General features: G+C 32.4%; 3 protein-coding genes across 4 annotated transcripts; all 3 read left to right on the plus strand.

Annotated features, from left to right (window-relative positions):
- Nucleotides 1–3897: 3897 nt before the first annotated feature.
- Nucleotides 3898–8626, plus strand: LOC105179143 (PHD finger protein-like protein). Of its 2 annotated transcripts, none has more exons than XM_011102743.3 (6): nucleotides 3898–4109; nucleotides 4234–4332; nucleotides 5722–5880; nucleotides 6239–6499; nucleotides 7589–8203; nucleotides 8289–8626. In XM_011102743.3, the coding sequence occupies exons 2-6, from the start codon at nucleotides 4246–4248 to the stop codon at nucleotides 8376–8378; spliced, it is 1212 nt and encodes a 403-aa protein (XP_011101045.1). In that variant the 5' UTR covers nucleotides 3898–4109; nucleotides 4234–4245; the 3' UTR covers nucleotides 8379–8626. The 2 variants fall into 2 exon arrangements, with proteins under 2 accessions (XP_011101045.1, XP_088738404.1); XM_088882278.1 differs by lacking the exon at nucleotides 3898–4109 and adding an exon at nucleotides 5398–5587.
- A 4952-nt stretch (nucleotides 8627–13578) lies between these two features.
- LOC105179144 (uncharacterized) lies at nucleotides 13579–13887 on the plus strand. Its single transcript, XM_011102744.3, has one exon. The coding sequence runs from the start codon at nucleotides 13579–13581 to the stop codon at nucleotides 13885–13887; it is 309 nt and encodes a 102-aa protein (XP_011101046.1).
- Nucleotides 13888–19832: 5945 nt separating this feature from the next.
- On the plus strand, nucleotides 19833–22173 carry LOC105179146 (uncharacterized). Its single transcript, XM_011102745.3, has 3 exons — nucleotides 19833–20019; nucleotides 21401–21570; nucleotides 21858–22173. The coding sequence occupies exons 1-3, from the start codon at nucleotides 19950–19952 to the stop codon at nucleotides 21873–21875; spliced, it is 258 nt and encodes an 85-aa protein (XP_011101047.1). The 5' UTR covers nucleotides 19833–19949; the 3' UTR covers nucleotides 21876–22173.
- Nucleotides 22174–22241: the final 68 nt, after the last annotated feature.

A 22241-nucleotide genomic window follows, 5' to 3' on the forward strand; every position in this document is an offset into this window, starting at 1 on the left:
TTTGATCAAGTGTAATTCAAACATAATTTTGTTGTTGTTATCGAGTCAATATCGATGTATCAAGTGTCAAATTTCTTGATCTCCATACGATATTGTACAAAGAGCTCCGTCTAATTTAGAGGGTGTTTCAGTGTGCGTATTTGAAAAACACTATTTTAAAAATATATATTTAAAATATTGAGTTTATAAGATGTTAATACCGACAAAATTATAATTTATCTGATTTTTTTTTCTTAAATAATATCATAAACTCGTAAATATTAATATTAGAGTTTATAAACTCTTTTTTCTAAAAAATACATCGTATATTTTGCAGCATATAATTTGCCTTAGCTGATTTGGCAGGGCTGCAACCGTTTTTGGCATATAGTATGGAATTCAGTTGAAATTTTTATTTCTAGTCATGTTGCATTTTTTATTGCATGTAACATAGACATGACACATCCCTTAAATAAATAAATGAATCTATATACACATAGTGGTATATATTAAAATGAATAAAAAATATAATATAATTTAAAATAAAAAATTCAATTCGAGTATGAAAATTCTGTTGAATACGTTTAGTCCTTTTTCTAGGGTTAAGACTAAAATCACTATATTCTAGCTATTTATTCTAAATTTTTTTTTTTTGGGGGGGGAGAAGTACTATAATGAGTTATAAATAATGTTAATATTTCTCAATTATGTGCATCAAAGTACCAGGAAAAGACGGGCGTCTGCGGTGTCCGTATTAGTGCACACATTTGGGAGAGAGCGAGTGGTGGACGAGGAAGATATTGACGCTTACGTCCCCTCTCTCCACCATTTTGACTAAAAATCGTGTCGCGAACTGAATTTATGATGTCTTGTTAAAGACCAATTCAAATTTCAGTTGATGTTACAGCTACCTAGTCATATTACAAAATTACACCACTACTATCAAATTTTTCATTAATCAAATAATTGATCAAGATCCGCAATCAGCCATATCGATCTAGTCTCGACTTGATTTGAGCCTGAATATGTATAGACTTATAATGATTGAATAACGGGCTAAGATTTAAAATCAGATCGTACTGACCTAGTCTCAACTTGACTTGAACTCGAATATGTATGGATTCACAATGATCGCTCAATTCACATACGTGAATCATACCACCAAGATGTTTATAAATATTAATCCTCCATACCCGAAGTATAATTTTTTACTCTTTACAGTTTCTTACAAATCTTAAATTTTTATCTAGTACAATATTACTAAACATATAACCAATTTTTATGAATTCTTATCTTGCAGGATATATAACCAATTTTCAGTCTATGTAAATATATTTGAAGCATTCTATACCTGACTTCAACCTTATGTGGACTTTTTCAATTTAAAGATACATCGCCAGTCAATCCAAATAATTATAACTCACATATATAGTAGTTTTGAAACCCTCTCGTCAGTATGTCCAATTAGGACAAAAACATAATTCAGGTTTCATCTTGAATTCTTCTAGGTTGTAGGAAAAAATCTTTCTAATTTCAGATCTAACAATGTTATCTCCCATGCCCAAATTTCTTCTCAAGGCAAGACTACTAAAACTAGACATTAAACAACTTAAAAATAAAATCGATGTAAAAAATTAGTTTTTTCATTATGAAAAAACTATTCACCACCAGTATGGTAAAAATATCTGTTAAGATTTTTAGACACCCTCACAAAAATCATGATCAACAACCATTAAGTGACCGTAATCAATTACTATTTACAATAACTATTTATTATTAACTACAATAGGTAATCATGTTCAAATGTCATATTTCTTGTATTGGTATAATTATGTTCATATTCACACATCCTAAATGCATGAGATATTTCTTCCTCCATGATTAGTATATCAGATAGGATTTTCTATTCAAAATTTTATTATATATATTTATTTTATGGTGAACTGACCAAAGTGTCCTTATAGACTACTTTTTTTTTTTTGTATAATTTTTCATCCACCTCGTCCAATTTTTTTATTTTTTATTTTTTGAATAATAAGTACAATAAGAACAAATTTGACAATAATTCCATACATCTATCCCAAGATACATAATTTTATTAAATATTATATAAAAGTATTTATAATTTTTCGAACGGTGACTATATGTAAAATTTGTGGTTGTAATTTGCTGTTGACATGGCTATGTCATAAATTAGTATTGACAACTAGTCTGAGCAGCAGCTTCCCCTTTTGCTTTCCGTGTTCATATGAAACCTACATTTTTCAACGTCATCTAAATGTTAGGTGTCATCTGGAAAAAAAATAAATAAGGACAAAAATGAAGTTCTTCTCTCCTCCTAATAATATTTAATTTAATCCATGGAAATTGTGGTGCCATACCTAACAACGTCATAATCATGAAATTAATATATGTAGTAATTAATGATCCTAAAGATTTGAAAACTATACTATTTATTAAGAGGCCCTTTCTTAGAATACTCACTATGGTGGCCAAAATATGAATTATCTAAAATATATTTTTGTCTAATAAATATTTTTTTTTTTAGTCAAAATTTATAAAATCTGTTGGTATTAGCTCATGATTAATTTATTACCGACTTATTGCGAATCAAATAAATATGTTCAGAATAAACTACTCTTATGATGGTGAAAATATATATTTTTACATGTATTAGCGTGAACATGTATAAGGATAGTTTGGTTAGAAAGATATTCTTTTGACTTGCAATAACAATCGGGAGGTATTATGGATTTTCATCAAAAATTTTTTTACTGATATCAGCAAATTCCGTGCAATTTGACTAACGAATGGATCTATTTGTTAAACGAAAACAAATATTGGGGGTACTAAATATAATTTTTTAAACTATGTATAATAACACCAAAATTCAAAAAATTATGGTATAATTATCCTAAAATTAAGGTAATTTGGACTTTTGTTAATTGAATATGTTTAAAATCCAAATGCAATGATCTTACATAATGTATATTAGTAATTTATAGCACACTTTATGCGTAAGTAAATTTCGATATATAATTTTAAAAAATATTTATTATTTAATAAAGTATATAAAAAATAAATTTAATATTAAATTCAAAAATACATAAAGAGAAATGCTTGAATATGTCTTTATATTCACTTAGATGATTAGCAAGAAAAAGGAACAAGTGAGATTAACACCGAAAATATTCTAATCATAGTCTCCCAATATTCATACGCCAAAATATTATCACAAAAGATCAAATACACGGGCCTGCCAGCTTTTATCCTGTTGGCCCAAAATCAATCTATTAGTGGGCCGAGTGGGACGGCCCATCAGGACAGCCACTCCCATATATTTTTGTCCTAATCTTAAACTCTAATTTCGCTTCCAATTTCATGAGGGGAATGCAAATATTTTGACATAAATGGGAGACTTTTTTTTTTCCTCTTAAAAATAAAAAGTCAAAAAATTATAACGAGAAAAATGAATAAATTTCTTTAAAAAAGTTCGACATTAGTTGCAAAATAAATATTCAATGCACAGTTCAAGAAAGAGCAGATGTGTCCCATTTTGATGAACTACAGAACGTGTAAAATTCATTTTTACGATATTACAATTGAAATTGAATGTAAAAAATTATTATGCAAACGACTATATCGACATCAATGCGGACGCTGAAATGTATCGATCTTTTAATTTTTTTATTTAAAAAAAATAAAAAGTTGCATAGGTGTTTCTTATTTTAATATGGTTGATTTAGATTTAGATGAATGAGTTGTGATGCTGATAAATTGCTTAAGGTGTGGAGAAAATACAAATAAATAAAAAAGGCTTGTAAGTCAGCTTAGGCATAAAAAATTGGGGCTCAATTTGGCGGGAAAATGGGGCGCAAGCCCCTTTTGGAGTTTTTTACCCTCATATAAAGTTTCAATTTTTTTCTCATTTCTAAGATAAAGAACCCTAACGCACATTTTCAGAAGCCCAAATACTCTGTCTCGCTCTAGTTTTTATTTGTTAGTAATACTGACGATCTATTCTTATCTCCTCCTGTTTCACTCTCGTTTTGACGCTCTAATTACTCTCGTGTAACTTACTCCCCGTTCGTTGGATTCCTCTTTCCCACTGCGCTCTAGGGTTTACGGAAGTACGTTCGATTTGATTTTCCTGTAAATTATATGGCGAATGTGTGTTTTTTATTTTTGGGTTTACAGTGTGATGAGGATTTCGATTGCGAACTGAGGGGGTTTGTTGTGTTGTTCCTTTTTAAGGTTTTGTGGAAAATGGCTGACGCGTTTGATGATGAGGTTGAGGGTGAGCCCACGATATCAATCAAAGACTACCTTGAAGCTGTTGAAGAAGAGGAGCTGGTGAGTGGTCTTTTCTGGAGTTGAAAAAGTTCGACCTTATTTACTTATTTGGAATTTGTTTAGCGTGTGTATTTTCCTGCTATGTAATCGGGTCATACTTCTGAGATTTTGGTTTCTCAGAGAATAATTGGACCGGGGATTCTGCTTGATTACAGACTCTAAATCGAGAAAAGGAGTGATTAGAACTCATATTGTACGAATAGATGTCAAGGTATGAAGGGGAATGTCCATTGGAATAATGTAACCTTATTTGAGGAAGTAGTTGTAACCTGAAATGGAGATCAGAAATGGAGTAGAATGTAATACATGATGGTTGTGGGGCCTTGTGATAGGATGTTGAGATTAATTGATGGATTTAATTTTATATTTGAATTTATGTTGTGAGTTTTGCTCCCACACAAGTATATTATACTAGTTTTCTGTATATATAGTATTTTTCGAGTGGTTTTCAGTATCCCTGATTCTGATTATGCATTTATGCTAAATATGGATATTGATACTGATCAACTGCTTTTAACAACTGGCTGCACTAAATTCTCTGGTTCTCATGTTAAACTCTCTAAGTTTTGTCGATTTTTGGCTTATTTATTATGGGTAATGTACCGGCACTGCCTTATGTTACGCGTGGCGTCAAGGGGACCGGATACAGTGGGGTTAGGCGCCTTTGTTTTATGTGATTTCAAATTTCTTTGTTTTTAAGACTTTTTAGGAATAGTAATAATGAATCTGTTAATATAATATGAATGGCCTTTTCTTATTTTGTTGAAGACAACCTACATGATTCTTTTCAGGTGGAAAGAAAAGTTGAAAATTGAGATAGAAAATTAATTGTACTTTTTCATACAAGTGAAGAGGGTGGAAAATTTGGTTGTATGTGAAGAAGGATAGAAAAAATATCCGTTGCTCATCTACTTTGCTTCTTTGTGTAATATCCTGTAGCTTTGTGTTTTCATCTTTGTAGTTGTCAGGCACATCACAGGCGAGTTTGAACCTGCCCTGAGATCTTATTTTATTTCACTCGGAAACCGTGTAATATTTGGAATGTGCAAATTGTGATGTTTGTAGGGCGAAAAGGTTGTGAGAACATTGGCTAAGTCTTCACACTTGGGTCTTAACTTGCTTTTGAAAGTCATCATGTTGTGAGAGAAAATGGCAAGGTTGATGCCTGGTCAAATGTTTACTCAAAAAGATATATTGTTCATATGTCCAGTCATCAATATGATCTGCTTTATCCTATTGTTGCTACCTCGACCAGGTTATTAAGTTCCTCTTCCTCATGATGTTGATTGTGTGGGCTGTTTTCTTTCCGTTTCATGTCTTTCTCAAAAGCTTGTGGGGTTTTTTGACTAGCTGCTATTGCTTTTCCTTTCCCATAAATACATTATACAGGAAGCAGATTTGGTCCTTGGAGGTGATGAGGGCAAGGAGTGCACCTATACCAAAGGATATATGAAGAGGCAGGCAATATTCTCATGTTTGACCTGCACACCTGATGGGAATGCTGGGGTTTGCACTGCGTGTTGCTTGTCTTGCCATGATGGCCATGAGGTAAATCCCATTATTTGATGAGAAATTAAATTCTATGCACAAGCTAGTTAAAGTGATAAACATCCTCCCTCGCCACCCCCAGACTACTGATAATAAGAGAACGGACTGTGAGATGCATAGCCCTGGATGCATCCATAATAAATACCTATGCATATAAGATGAATTATTTTTTCTGAAATCTGCTGACATGTGAGACTGTGCAGATTTATTGTTTATTCTAATTTGAAGGGGATATCTAATTACATTCTTCATTTTTCTTCAGTTGCCAGTTTTTGTTGCCTTATATTTAAAATGCTAAAAAGACGTATAATTACTCTTAGCTTGTTTATTGTTTATTTTTATTTTGCATTCAATCAAGATTGTGGAGCTATGGACGAAAAGAAATTTTAGGTGTGATTGTGGGAATTCTAAGTTTGGAGGGTCCTTTTGCAAGCTTTTGCCAAGCAAAGATGTGGAAAATGCAAGCAATGTATACAATCATAATTTCAAAGGTACTTACTGCACTTGTGATTTGCCCTACCCCGATCCAAATGCTGAAGAGCAAGTGGAGATGATTCAATGCTGTATCTGTGAGGACTGGTTTCATGAGGAACATATTGGACTCCAGTCTTCTGATAAGGTTAGTGGCTAATAATTTCCATTCAGCAACACTACTGCACTCAAATGCAGGTGCACACTTAGAGCAATAGAAGTACCAACAGGTTTCCACATATCTGTGCTCTCAAGAAACTTATATTGGTTGATGGTGCAATTGTTTCTTGTCAGTGAGTCCAATGTTTCTTACTTGATTGGGATATCTTCATCCTAGTTTTGGGTATGCCCTCTGGTAGTTGACGCTGCATTTTATGGTCTAAAACTCTGTGAGGAAATATCAGTAAGTGCTTTTCAGCGAAGATAGGCATCTAAATCAATCTCAGACATGTAATTACTCGAAGAGCTATTCTATCCTAGTATACTTTTCACTTCCTTTGCTTTAAACTGAGAGGGTAAGTTAAACGAAATGGTAAACATGATTTTTGAGTTGACTGAATGAATGCTTGAATTGTATAGAAGTGGAATAATTGGATTGTCAACTACATCGACCAGTTTAAGTGTCCTTTGTTCTCCTCTCTTTTCCTTCTACATTTCTCTTTAGTGCCAATATCTTAGCCCAATGTAGTTTTTGGTATGAGGTCTGTCATCACCTCCATCTTGATCTCATAACCTTATTACCTAATTATTTGTTGTTTTTATCTGTATTTTGTGTTTGTTTCGTCCTTATTTTTGACCAGCCTTTTCTGTATTTAGCTTTTCATGCATTTGGCTGGAGAATACAGTTCCATATGCAATACTCTCCTGCACTTCTGGTCTGCAAAATTCATGATTATCTTGTGAAAGCTGAATCAGCTGCTTTCTCTTCAAGGACACTGATTGTAGGCCCGATCTTTCTGTGCCTCAACAATGAAATAACTTACATCTACATGGTTTTTGACCATTTGTTGCAGCGCAATTTTCCTTCTTGGTTTGCTATTACAAGTTGCATTAAATTATGGCACGTAGGAGACATATCTTTACTAATATAGGTGTAAAAGCAAAGTGTTTCGGGGTGGTCTTGAAGTTGAATATGGTTTATTTCCATGATAGAACATTTCAAATATTGCAAATATTCCCATCTTTATAATTTTGAAAATGTTAGAAATTCTCCTCATCTTGCTTTTTTGTAAAATAGATTCCAAGAGATGAAAGTGGCGAGCCTCTGTATGAGGATTTTATCTGCGAGGGCTGCGCAGTTGTTTGCTCCTTTTTGACCTACTATCCTCAAACTATTTCAGCACCAGATCCCTCAAGTTCATCAAAAGAAAAGGCAGTTCTTGAAACTGATCCTCCTGTAATATCATCAGGGAAACTTGAGAACAAAAATGACTCCGCTCTAAGTAATGCTAATTCAGTTGCTGTACCAGTAGAAGCTAAACCAATGGTAGAAGTTAAGGAATGCTCAGAAGTTGCTGGCCCAAGTACCAAGTGTATTATTGGTGTCGACCTGTTTGGAAATCCTCCAACTATAGACAAAAGCAAGCCCATATTTCTTTCTAAAAACTGGCGAGAAGTCCTCTGCAAATGTGAAAACTGTTCTCACTTCTATGCTCAGAAGGGAATTGGCTTCTTACTTGATAAAGAGGATTCAATTGCTGAGTATGAGAGAGTGGCAAAGCAGAAAAGGAATGAGAATTTGCAGAAACAAGAGGGTGTTGAACTGAACTTTCTCAATAATTTAGGTCATGTTGCAAAGATGGAAATATTAAGTGGAATTGCTGACATGAAGAACGAGTTCTGTGCCTTCCTGGTATATGTCTGCTCATTTGTAATTATCTATAGACATTGCATTCCGAAGTTGTCATTCGTAAAAGATTCATTTTATCATTCTACAGGAATCCACTGATCCGTCGAAGCCCATCACAACTGCAGATGTTCAGCAGGTTTTTGACAACCTTGCCAAGAAGAGAAAACGGACCCTGTAAGTCATATAGCACTTTATGATGCAACAGTTTTTGCAAACCTATCCTTATGTTGTTGGCTTGGGGCTGTTAGAAAAATCTAGATAGCATAGTGGACTCTTTAGTCTGTGAAAATCGTAGAAGTTTCTTCTTATGGATTGTGGATCTTATGTAATTAACGGCAGCTTCTTATAACCTTCCTGTATCGTTTCTGAGCACTTTCATGCATGGAGCTCTTCGAAGTGCAATATTTATGGAAAACAACTTGTCCATATCACCTTTTGGCTTTAGGCTTTGATCCTGCAATGGTGGTATTTTGTGCATTTTCTGCATCTGTGCTGGCTAATTTTCATTTTAAATCAACTTCCGCTGTAGCGAATTTGAATTGAGCCATATATGGAACTGTCCCCAGCAGTCCCATGTTCGCGTCATCAAACTGTACACATTTTTGTAGGAATCCTGAACAGGTGTGCCTGTACCAATTTCTTTTTCTTTGATAAATATATGCTTGTAGTAATTTCAATGTCAAACAATTGAACTTGAGATTGTTAAAGCAATTACTTTGTCATTCGGTATGGTGAATTCTAACCCAAGATTACAGCTTGTAGATGTGTTGGGGCATGTTTCTTGGAAAAACAGCAAGATTTGTCAAGATTTTTCTAGTAGTGAGGAGAAAAGTAGGTGTTGGTTCCCCAACATATAGAAGAAAATGGTGATGATGTCCTGCTCCTGTAGCCGCGGTCAAAAAGCTTTTTTGCAACATATTTAATGAATCAACGGCCTTCTACTTGATTTATACAGCCTGTCCACAAAACATCACTGTCCACCTGTTTCAGAATAGTAAAATAGGAAAAATTTCATTGCAAAAATGTGATTTAATAGTAGATTCTTGAGCCAGATGGCAATGTGTATATAAAATACAAGTCCTCATTTCAAGGACAAATGAAGATTAGAAAATTAGTATCACCTTGACTATATTTGCCATGTTTCAATCAACTTCCTCTGATTGATTCCCCCTCACTCTTACAATCTTAATAATTTCCTTACGATTACTACTGTTGCTCTCTGCGTCACATATTGTCATGCTTACTCTAATCTTTTTACCACCTTCTTAGGACAAATACACTGCTTTTGCTGTGTTAGAATTCCCCTATTTTCTGTTTATTATCATCTTCCTCTGTAGACAAATTCTCTGTGATGCACACTCTTTTTCTCCTCTTATATTTATGTTTTTGTCTCCATAGAAAATTCTTACTCCAATTAAATGTCTATTGAGACAATAATGTAAATATTCGTTGGGATTCGAATTTATGACCTTGAATTTTTTTGATGGGCATCAAACTTGGATGGATGCACATTGTTGTCGTTGTTGGTCTAATAATGGAGTGGTAACTGCACATTAATTGCTCGGACATAAAAAAAGCATCGAGTGGTCTATCTTTAACCAGTTTGGTTGAGATAATTAATTGTGTAAGACTTCATGAGGTGAAAGGGAAAGGGATGGTTGGGTGGAAAAATCAAAGGGTAAGCGCTCAACAGACACTCTGCTGTAGCTCTACAGTATCAATTGTTGACTAAAATACACACAATAAATGGTGTTGCATGTGAATGTTGGGACCAACCCATGTCAAATTTATCCCACATAATTTATATGAAAATTGAAAAACTCTACAAAAATGATAAATTTTTTTAATTCTTCACACACCAAAAAAAAAAAAACCCAAATCATTTCGATGAACTGTTAATACGTACGGATATCAATGGAAAACAGACAACACTAACTTGCCAAATTTCACTTCAAAGTTTGTACCTAACCATGGAGAAACATATTTTTGTTTTATTGAAACAATAATTATATCATTACATTATAAATCCATCAGTACATCAATAAATTTTTCAATAACACATGAGGTGATTTTCGATCCCATAATCTCATTTTATTCATAACATTCCAATCTCAACTACTGTGAATTTCAGAAGTGAAAGAAGTTGTGTGCTAGGCCAAATTATTGGCATCATCATGAACTCACCAGCAGCAATGTATGTTGACAATTACATGACTCAGAACCAATTCACTGTGCAACAATAGTCCATTTGGAATTTAGCGTGACACCTGGAGATTATGGCACCATTTCAACCTCATTTGCTTCCAAAATTTCTACTACCACTCATGCAATTGTCTAAAAGTGATTACATAGAAAAATACAATAAAATCTTAATTTCATTCTACCCATCAGATCTCAACGCACTCATCGGAGTTTGCTCACTTGTTCTTGCTATTGCTTTTTACTTCCTTAACCTACATTCAATATTATTTTATATTTCTTTATTAGGCTTTGCCTTTTTGAATATATATATATATATATATTTAAAGACTATAGTTATAAATTACAATCAATCCGTTTCAAGTTTGATATAATTCTAAATACCTCATCGTCATTAAAAAATTACAAATATCCCACCTTATTTTAATGTCTGTCTAACAACCAGTCCATTCCGTTAGTATCCTTTAAATTTTCATCCAATTTTTGTAATGAAGTGACAAAACTATCCTTACAAATTATAAATTATAATTTTATATACTTCTAAAAATTCTTAAAATATTTTTATGGACTAATATGCTCTGTGGTTATTTATTTTATTCATCAATCTTTTTTTATATTTTTCAGACTTTTTTTTTAAAAAAATTCGCAAAGGTAAAAAAGTAATGTTCACCTCACTATTTAAAGGCTACATAATTATTATTTTTTTTAAGGTGGGTATTTATAATTTTTAATAGCAATAAAATATTTATATATGTGAAATATACGGAGGAATAGCTGTAATTTATTGTTTTTTAATACAATAATATAAATTTAAGTTTATGTGATGGAGGGCTATCGCTCTCAATGACTCGGAGTCGCACTCGGTGCTTTTATTGGACTTCTTTGGTGAAGAAATAGTCATCCAAACATTTTACTATTCTACCTCTTAATGCGGTCAAGCTGAAATTTCTATTTTTTAATTATGGGTTATTATTCACTTTTATATAGTATTTGTATGCTTTATAACACAAAATTGCGAATATAATCCTTTATAAATAAGGGGTGACAACCGTCATCCTGTAAGTAACACCTCTTGTTATTTAGTCTTTTCGACATAAATTAAATTCATGAAAGCAATTGGGGATTTAGGGTTTTCAGGTGAATTGGCGGGAATGATAACGTGGCAGCTTATGTGAATTGAGATAAAGCATCATTCAATTTGCCGCATCAAGTCCATTTGGTTGAGCTAATATCCACATAAGCCCACATCATCGTTCGGACCTAGTTGGCAAATAAACCCTAAATTCCCAATCGCTCCGACAGTTTTCGATTATTTTTTGTCAGAAAGATTAAAAATATGAAATAAATAAAACTGGCAGTTTGTTACCTATAGGACTAAAGTTGCCACCTCCTACTACTAAATTTGTAATTTTGCCACTTTGTAATATAAATGATTTAATTTAGAACCACTGGATATATTGAATTATACTTTATGAATCAAAATTCAATGAATAAATTAAAAGAACATTTCAAAGAGTTTTGTGCATTTCTCATTAATTAATTCTATTATTTGGTATATACTTCTTCATCCAATTATATAAAAAGAAAAATCCATTTTCAAGAAAGTGATGATGGAATTATTTCAATGTTAATTGAATTTGAAATTAACAAAATAATCGAAAGATTGATACAACACAAATGGTGGGTACAAATACATTTTAGGGTATCCATAAATGAACTACAGAACACCTCGTGATAATAAGGCGTAATTTAATTGATGAAATTGAGACTCTATATATAATCTCTTGTAATAATAGTTATTAGTTAGTTATACATACATATTTGATATCGATAATCAACATATATTAATTATTGATAATTAAAATTTATAATGTAATTGCAACACATTAAATAAAAAATTACATTTCAATATTTCATCTATATATGATCCCCCAAGAAAACGAAAAAAAGAATTCCTCCCTCAATTGCCACGAAAATTCAGTACCATAGATTCTGTTCATCCTGTCTCCTCGCTATTTCTACGACATCACAAAAATCTAATTAAATACCATCAAATTGTACGTACCATTATACTTTTTTTTGTACACATCTGTCCATCTACCGACATAAATACATAAGCAAATTATTAATTTAATTACAGACTTTAGGTGGTCTGAATTATTTTAGTCGAAACTTCAAAATATAATGTGTATGGGCCATAAGTTGCACGTAATAATAAATACGTTACTGATTTAGCCAAATTATTTGCAATTTTTAATTTGGAAATAAATAAAAAATAATAATTGAATAATAAAGGAAACTATCGTGATCGACGGTGGAGGTTCAAGAAAGCTAATTAGTAAATACAACACGTCGAATTTATAATGTACGCTTTGGACATACGTGTGCATAATTGATGATTCGTATCAGACTTATGAAAGGAAGTGCAATATGCTGTTATGGAAAAATGGTATTTTTCGTTTCATTACTTAAATTTTTTTAAAAGTAGTTCTATAATTTAAAAATTATTTACTTTCAATTTTTCTATTGACTTTTATTGGGAAATTAACGAAAAAAATAACGTACAAGTCATGCAATTTTTTTCCTTCTATATGAAAAAGTAACTGATACGTGATTTTTTTCTCGTCAATTTTCAAAAGAAAGTTGGTAGCAGAATTGAAGATGAAACCTTTTATAAGTTATGAAACTATTTTCGAAAATCTAGTATGCAATAAGGTCTAAGTTATGAGATGAAAAATGCAAATTTTCCTGTGTTGCTACCTGGGAAACTACGAGAAATTTGTCTTTGAGGGATTTTATGTGTTATTGGCTGACCCAAAAACTCGTTAAATACTTGTTTTTCTACGTGCATCAACTATTATATATGTGCATATATATATATAAATAAATTACAATCACATTTAATTATCTAATTAAATAAAAATAAAATATACATGAAAATGTCTGAAAACAAAGGACAAACAGGTGATAGTTAATATATGAAAAAGTGTCAAAGGGTATTTCAAATCTATAAAAGGGCAAATGAGCCCACAGTCACATGCACTTCTTAACCACTCCTAGCAACCCCCACTCAATTATTAGCCTTCATCGTCATCATCATCAGCATAACAAGAAGTTTCACTCATTACTCATCAATATCCAAACATACCATTTTCTTGGACAACCCTCAAAACTGAATCATGGGAAACTGCATTGAAACATGTTGCAAGAACAGCCCAGAAGGAGAGATGATGATGAATCAACAACAAGAAGAAGAAAACCCAAAAAATGGGAGCATGATGAGAGTTAAGGTTGTCCTAACAAAGGAGGAACTGGAGTGGCTCATGTCTCAGCTGAAGAACACAGAGGAAACAAGAAGGCTTGAAGATGTGTTGGGAGACATAAAGAGAAGCAGAGAGAAGATCAGTAGTACTACTGTTGCTTGGAAACCATCTTTGGATAGTATAGTTGAGAGCCCTGAAGTCCCTGAGGGAATGGACAGATCATGAGCCCTTTTGGCCCCTTTTTTTTCCGGGAGCAGAAAAGTTTGGAGGGTTTCGACTCCAATTACCGTTACGAGTCAAGACATGTTCTTGACTGCTGGGATGCTTACAAATTACCCATCAATGCTGGTCTGTTGTGCCCTTAATCTTTTGTTCCTTGTTTGTTTGGACTCATTTTGTTTTGGCTCTTGTTGTCATAATGTAGCAAGAAGTTGATGTGGGCACTTGCATATGTAAGAGGAGGGGTTATGTTTGTAAATGATGATTGCATAACTCTTGCTTTAGGATCAATGTGGGATTTTCTTGTTTTGGTTCTTGATGTCCTTAATTAATGTCCTAATTCTCTATCTCTCTCTTTTTCTTTCGATTTTTTCACTAATTTTCTCGAGTTAGTTTTTAGTTAGCAGTTCTTAGAGGTAGATGCCATAAATAAGGTAAGCTGGGAAAATTGAAAGCGGGGGAAGAAGAACACAGAAAAGAAAGCAATTTTTGACATTGTAAAATATTTTTGGGCTGAGCTATTGGGCCATCTTATGGTATTGGACTCGGTGTTCATCCAGAGATTACGGTCTCACAAGTCTGATGAATTCCGTAATTGTGTAGATATTGGTCTATTTTAATTTAAAACAATTATTAATTTATTATAAAAATAGTTATTGATTAATTATGATATTATTAATTTATATTAATCATTGATATTTAAAATTTATGATATAAATATAATCAATTTGCTCAAAAATAAATTAATGTAATGATATGGAAATATCGCCTTTTAACAAAAATTTTAAATCTCGTCTCGGCTATAATTTAGCTTTGCTTCACACTACTAGGCTGGTTTCAATTTTTCAATTTCTTGCGATTAATTTATAATTCAAAAGGACATTTTAATTGATTTACTATAAAAATTGAATGAAGATTCAAAGAAGATTAATGAAATGGACTTATTGTTAGATAGACGTTACAAAATTAGAAAAATATTTATAACTTTTTAAAAAATAAATAAAAATTTATAATTATGTCAAATTTTAAAAAAAAAAATAGGCATAATTTACACTCCCCATATCACATGCCCCTGCGGTGGAGCCCAGTACTTAAAAGTGGGCACCTCTCAGCCCAATTTTACCACTAAAATGACAAGTGTATGTGTCCAAACAAAGGTGAAATTAACAGTGTCATCTTACCAGAAAAGTTAGGTCCAACAATTCAATATGAAAACAACAATGGTATAACGTTGAAATTTGAATTGGTCTACTCTAAATGATAGCTTCACTTCCAGTTGTTAAAGCTGAGGAAGTTAATCAACCACTTATAACTCCAAACATTACTACCAAATATTTGTTTTATTCTATGAATCCGCCTGGTCGTTATTATAAAACATTTTTCTTTTTTTTAAATTCTGGTCTCCTCCAAGTATTTTTTACCAAATTAGTGGAAAAATCACATGCAAATTATGCTGTCGTTTTTCTCCATTCTAAAAAAATAAATAAATAAAGATTACATAATTTATATGTTGTTTTTTTTTTCTATCAATTTTCTGTAGAATGTTAGCAGACTATTTTTAAAGATTGTGTAGGCAATGAAATCGAAAATTTATTGTGACTAAGTTATATATGAGATGAAAAATGCAACTTTTTCGAAAAATAATTCAATTTTGTTAGATATAATATAAGCTGATCCTTATGTACTTTAATTTATTATTTTTTTACCGTGTTAAATTGAATAAACAGCTTTAGAAATAGAGTCCAGTGTTGAAATTCTGCTTAAGTTTTATTAATTTGAAACTGAAAGCAGTTCGGATTTTCTAATATCATGCTTTGGTATTGTATTTATTTTTTATATAAGTACAACCATATCTCAATATTTTTTCCCCTCTCTGAATATACAAATTAAATGGTGTGGATTTAATTAATTATATATGCAGCATGTTATAAGTTTAATTTATATTAAAAGATCTTAATGAATTACGGTATATATATACATACATATATATATAAGACAATTCATTAATGTCTAAACATGCTATTTGTAATAATTCCAAACCACTATGTTGATACATACTGAGGTAACATGAAATCAATATTTGTGGATTCCATGACAATACAAAAGAAATAAAAAATAGAAAAGAAGAAATGGTAAAAAATTTAAACAAGAAAAGGAGAAAAATGGATAAGATTCTGACCCAAGTCAAATTTGATCGAACTAAGTCAATCAAAAAGCAAGTGTAATATACTTTTAATGTGATTGGTCACTTTTTATAAACGATATACCAATCACACAACAAATGTATTGCACTTATTATATAATTGATTTAAATTCGAGCATGAATTTGTGTGTGTTAACAAGAAATGAGTGAGTCAGTCATATTTGGTCTTGAAATTAGAAAGAAGAGGGAGTGGGGTAGTAACAGCAGCAGTAGGTTTGGTTGTGAGATGTTGGGGCAGAATCTTGAATTGAAGAACACCTCCGTCTGATGTGCAGTTTGAGAGCAGTCGAGCAGCTGCTTCTTTCGCCATCAATATCTTCACTCTCCTCATCCCACTTCCACTTCTCTCCTCATCCTCACAACAACTACTCAAAATTCCTTCATGAAGCAAAGGGATACTTTCTAACTTCATTCCACCTCTCTTTACCGACTCACCTCCATGCCGCAGCATTCCTGCTTTTCTGGGATGATGATCAACCCAGGGGAGGAACACACAACTCAGAAAATCCAGCATTTTAATATGTGTAAATGCAGAGAGGGTAGCAAGCAGTGGACGATGAGTTGTAGATATATAGCAGGTGTGGGATTCCCATGTTTGGCGCAAAACTATCATCCTATATGTATTTGTTGCCCTTTCTCCTAACTTTCACCCTTCTCTCTCCATTTACCAAAATAACACTTCTAAATGGACCAAAATTAATATATATATATATATATATATATATTTTCTTGGATTGGCAACAAAACACACTCTCAATTTTTCATTACAAAATGATAATATATATTTACGTCTCCTATTCCATTTAATATTTTACGTGCTAATTGTGTATGTAGAATATTTCCTTAATGAATGGAAGACGAGATGCAATACTATTTTATAATAGAAGATTGATCCTGTTCAATACAAATTAAAAGTGCAGATTATTTGAGTATTCGGAAAAAAAGATGACAAGAATGGTCATATGTAAAATATTTACGTATGATATATGTATATATATAAAGAGAGAGAGAGAGAGATTCGACTTGTATATACAGATCCATACGCTTTTACGTAATGAAAATTAAGCTAAATTTAGTCCTTTAATTTGCCCCTTACAAACAAGAAGCTTATAATGTAATTGCTCACAATAATACATAAAAAGTTATTACAACATATATCTACATATGATGACATGAAAAGTTATTACAAAATACTAATACTGTCGTCATCTTATCAAAATTAGAAACTCTATCTATATATATATAAGCTGCAAAACTCTTGTATTTAATTAATTGTTGCAAATAAACAATACAATATAAAAATTTAATTTCAAGCCTGAAAATGGATGATGATCAATTATATATCTTTCTTGTGTCTGGAGGATTCGAAAACGCTAACGCGACTCCTTGGGATTTGAAGCAGCAGCAGCTGCAGCTCCTGATCAGCCACATCCTTCATCTCAAGAATCCCTCCATCCCTGCATTTGGACAACAGCCTAACTGCTTCCTCTTTTGTCATCAAAATCTTCACTCGAACCCCCTTACCACTCACACCTTTCTCCACATGATGATTTCCTGTCTCAGAATCCTCCTCACTCTGATCAACCAAAGACGCTGTTTCAAAATGCACTTTCTTCCTTACCTCGACAGCACCTGCTGTCTGCCTGTCCAACTCATCATATGTGCAGCAGTTTGGCAATTCTTGTGCTGCTACTTTTGCCTGAATTCTTTGCTTAGGGGTAAGTGCATAGTGAACAAAAGATTGCAGCAAATCCATTGAGACTACTACTAGAATGTAAGATATAGATCAATCTCGTAAGCACATATATATATATATATATATGTGTGTGTGTGTGTGTGTGTGTTTGTGTGCGTGTGATATGGGCACCTCGGAGTAATCAACAGTGTACACGAGTTGTCAGGTCTATTTGCCTTTTCCTTTCATTTTCAGAAGCTCTGGCAATAAATGCTTTGCTGAATTACAACTTTTATTCAAAATTTATCATAATATTTATTATTTATTTGTTCATCTATTAAATATCTTATATAATAAGCTGTTATAAGTGATATTTATTTCTTATATTTGTAAATTTTAAATAACAAAACGTATTTATAATTATAATAAATTTTTATTTTATTTTATAATTTACAGTAGACGGTAAGGTGTACATAAGCATGCACTATGTCTATCAGTCTATGTCGTGTGGAAACTTTAAAGTCTTGAGAAGTAATGAATGAATGTGATAGTCGCAACAAGTTGCCCTTCCATTCTTGTCAAGACTTTGATCCGTTCAACTATTTTTAAGTCGTCGAAAATGGACAAATATTTAATTTTCATAGTCTCCAACAACAGTTATATAACATCACACGTATATAAAAGATTGATTTGATTGAACAAATAATAACTGCCAACTTTTTTAAATTCATTTTCATGTTTGGGGTTTTTTATTTTTAAAGAAATAAAGTTCATTGCACTATTGATTTGCTGCGTTAAAATAATATCAACTATGCATACATCAATAATTAACCCAAATAAAAAACTATACTAAAATAGAACAATAAAATTAGTAATTCATATTATAAAATCAAAATCATAATCTTTTAATAATGAAATATCAATTTTAGTATTTAAATAAAAGTTGGTACGTGGACAAAGTCATTTTCAGGTCCAAATGTTAGGACAGAGCGTGGAAGATACATTGGGACCAGAAGTTTAGTGGAGGACCCCCTATTTTGTTCAATCACACTCCTTTCTTACAGAAGAAATATGGGATGCTTGAGTAACACATATCAAGTGACATGGGCTGCTATATTTCTTTTCTCGACCCACCAATATGAAGTGAAACATTCGTGCACTCCGTTCCTGCCATTACGGTCTACCCCACTCCCACCTTATGTTCCTTCACTTAACCCATTCGGCTCTCACATTTTGGCCTACTACTCTCATGTCCACCGCACTTCAATTTTGTACCCTCATCCCGCTCCATTTAAATAAAGACTAGCTTTTAATTACTTTGCTATATCGTTAATATTCAATTCATGTATATTTCAAATTATTAAAAGGTAAAATTTCGTTATTACGTTTTTGTTAATTTATGTCACAATAGTCGATTGTTTATTTAAAGCTTATTTATACTTGTCGATTGTCGAAGTTCGGGATTGAGGGAATAGTTTTCTTTTCAGTTTAAAATTTAAATATGTTTATTTTCATGCTTCTGTTGCATTCTTGATAAGTCTCGTGCCAATCGATTCTTATGATGGTATTTTAGTCATACAAAAATTTATTTGATTTGCAATATATCAGTAATAAGTCAAGCGAAGAGAAATATTAAAATAAATATCGGCAAATTCAGTGAATTTTGATTAATATACGGACTTATTTGTTAGACAGAAGTAAATTTCAAGGGTGTTAGATGTAATTTTCTCAAACCATAGAGGATCTATATGTAATTACAACAAATCTCAGGGGAGGAGAGTGTAATTATCCCTTATAAATAGCTTGTTATTATTTGAAAATTATAAATAATTTTTTATAATTAACAATCGACTAATAAATATACTATACAATTGGTTGTTATGAGGGGTATTTGTTAGATAGTTTTTAATTTTAGAAAGTGATAGTAATTTTTTAAATAATGAAAATAATTTAAAGGGAGTTATTTTATAATTTTTTAAATAATGAAAAAAATATTTATATGTACTACAAATTTAAGGAGAAACGATGAAAATTTATACATATTTTAAATATCGTTTGAATAATGAAGAAATTAAGGAAAAAAAAAGACAGCAGCTTGAAAAGAAATCCGGACAGAAATAAGAGAAACTCGTAGTAGAGCAGGTCTAGGAGAAAATTCTTCAGGTAAGAAATAGTACGGTAGAAGCAGAAATGGGGGCAGGTCAGGCGATGAAGAGAATCCCACGCATCAAATTTCCTCAAAGGCATCTCAACTTCTCTGGTACGCCATCTTCTCTATGCGTGCTATGTTGGATTTTCTTCGTTTCTGTGATTGAAGTTTGTGTACTGTATAATATTCTTCGTTTGTGCTAATGTGGTGATTATTGGAAGTTGCTCGGTGTTGTGACTTTTTTCCTGGAATGAATGTTTGGTCTGATGTATCTGAAGTCCTAATTTAGGGTAAAAGTTTGAGATTTTGCCTCTGGTTTTTGAAGGAAAAAGCTGAGATTGAAGTGTATTTCTCATGAGAAAGTGCAGGTTTAATGGTGTTCATTCAAATAAAAGCTTATGTTTGAACGAATTCTTTATTTTTGTATTTTTAGTTCTATGAATTGTTGGAATTTGATCGATGTCTTGCTTTAGATATGGAAATTTTTTGTATATGATCCTTATTGCATTTTGTCTTAGGCATCCATGTTTAAGTTTAAGCGTACTACAGATTGGATATTCTAGAAATTGTATACCTCTGGGAAGTCATAGAGATAAAGATGAAAGTAACATGTAGGAGTCGACACACTTTTAGGATTCTGATTTATTTATCACTCTAAGAAGTGTGTTCAGTTGGTATTAAGCTATTTGATATTGATTCCAGAAAATTAATTCCACTATGGAAGTTCCAAGTCGTGCAAATGCATATGAAAAACATCAGCTTAATGACTTTCCCGTTTTATCATCAAACAAGTTCTCAGCTGTGATGTTATGATGTTGAGTATATAATCTTTTTAAACAATGGAAAGAGTACATTTTCTATATTGAATTTTGAGTGAGTAGAGTGATTATCGAATGAGTAGAAACGTTTTTGTTTATTGTTTGCCTGGATTTATAGTAATGTCTGTCCTGTTTGACACTTCTTTTGTCAACAAGCAAATGATCTTCTTTTGTGGGCTGTTGTTGTGCCTATGTGTATTTTTGGTATAACTGGATAAACAATTTACTACATTACAATTTATAATAGAATCTGTCAGAGATTCTATATGTAATTTAACATAGTCAAAGCTTCAACGGTTGGAAGAATACTAATGAATATTTCTGCATGTATATTCCAACCAAATTAGTGGCAAACCAGTATAAGATGTTAAAGTTTACAGCGTATTCAGTAGGTACTGTCACTCAATAGGTTGTTAATAGGTCTTGGCATGGGGGAATGTGAAAAAATGCGACTACCCGATTTGTTTAGAAATTTTGCATTCCCAAATTTGTTTTCATCCTTATGTGGGAGGCTTTTTAATGATCTATTTCACTTGGCATTGGCTTTCATTGTTTTTTGTTATTTGTGTGTTTCTCTGGGCCACCATCCATGTATAGTAATACTTTGGGTTGGTTTTTGAACACTGTCCATAGGCCCTAGACACTATTTAACTAGCAAAACCATTTGTTTTCAGGTACAACACGCCAGATCGAAGAAATGTCTGCAAGGGCTGACGTTCACAAGAATGACGATCTTGTTCGAGAGTTTTTCTCAAGGTCTGCATCCAGTATGTCAGTGGGAGGGAAGGCTTCTGATCAGCCCAAAAGAACTCCAGTGTCTCAAGAGGAGATTGAAGCTATCATGGTATGTAGGAACCAGAACACATTTCTTAAGTTCTTTGAGATTCTGATATGCTGTAAAGTTCCTCTGTTTTCTTCAATTCTTTATTTGGTTATCTCAAGTGAATTGGCAGTGCATTTGCAAAATGATATTTTGCTGTTGTTTCATTGGATTTGGAACAAGTTATGTATCTGCCACTGCTGATGAATAATTATTGTTTATCATACTTGGACAAAGACTTTTAGACTTGAAATTGTTGTTCTTATTCATGAATTTTTCATTTTGACCAATTTTTCCTTTTATTTTGGCAGTTGGGTGGCTGTATCTGATCCTCCGCCAGTGCTTTCCGAATAGATGTTAACATTCAAGCAAGTTCCGTGTTTTGTGAATTACTGAAGACTGCTTTCATAAATTTCAGGAGTATACTTATTGACCAACTCCTCTAAAACCTACTTCTAATTACCGAATACAAACTCCCTTGAATATTGTGGTCGGAAAATTAAATGTGCATGTATTTTTATCTACATTACTTGAGTTTTTTACTGATAAAGACCCATCAGTGTGCATATGCACCATGGAACATGGTCATTATTTGTGATTTCCAATACGTGAATTTGTATTCGTCAATGTCCTTGTCTCATGGAGTGGATTCTGATTGCAAAATGGAATGAAACTTAGTTCCAGCTTCCTTAGTG

The sequence above is a fragment of the Sesamum indicum genome, linkage group LG6, assembly GCF_026168435.1.
Source record: "Sesamum indicum cultivar Baizhima isolate 11 linkage group LG6, ASM2616843v1, whole genome shotgun sequence".
NCBI lineage: Eukaryota > Viridiplantae > Streptophyta > Magnoliopsida > Lamiales > Pedaliaceae > Sesamum > Sesamum indicum.

Excerpts from the sequence above, each read along its gene's own strand:
- LOC105179143 (XM_011102743.3), top strand. The coding sequence starts at position 4,246 with ATGGCTGACGCGTTTGATGATGAGGTTGAGGGTGAGCCCACGATATCA. Across the intron at positions 4,333-5,721 it reads CTGTTGAAGAAGAGGAGCTG|GAAGCAGATTTGGTCCTTGG; the intron begins GTGAGTGGTCTT and ends TACATTATACAG. Across the intron at positions 6,500-7,588 it reads GACTCCAGTCTTCTGATAAG|ATTCCAAGAGATGAAAGTGG; the intron begins GTTAGTGGCTAA and ends TTTGTAAAATAG.
- LOC105179146 (XM_011102745.3), top strand. The coding sequence starts at position 19,950 with ATGGGGGCAGGTCAGGCGATGAAGAGAATCCCACGCATCAAATTTCCT. Across the intron at positions 20,020-21,400 it reads AAGGCATCTCAACTTCTCTG|GTACAACACGCCAGATCGAA; the intron begins GTACGCCATCTT and ends ATTTGTTTTCAG.
- LOC105179144 (XM_011102744.3), top strand. The coding sequence starts at position 13,579 with ATGGGAAACTGCATTGAAACATGTTGCAAGAACAGCCCAGAAGGAGAG.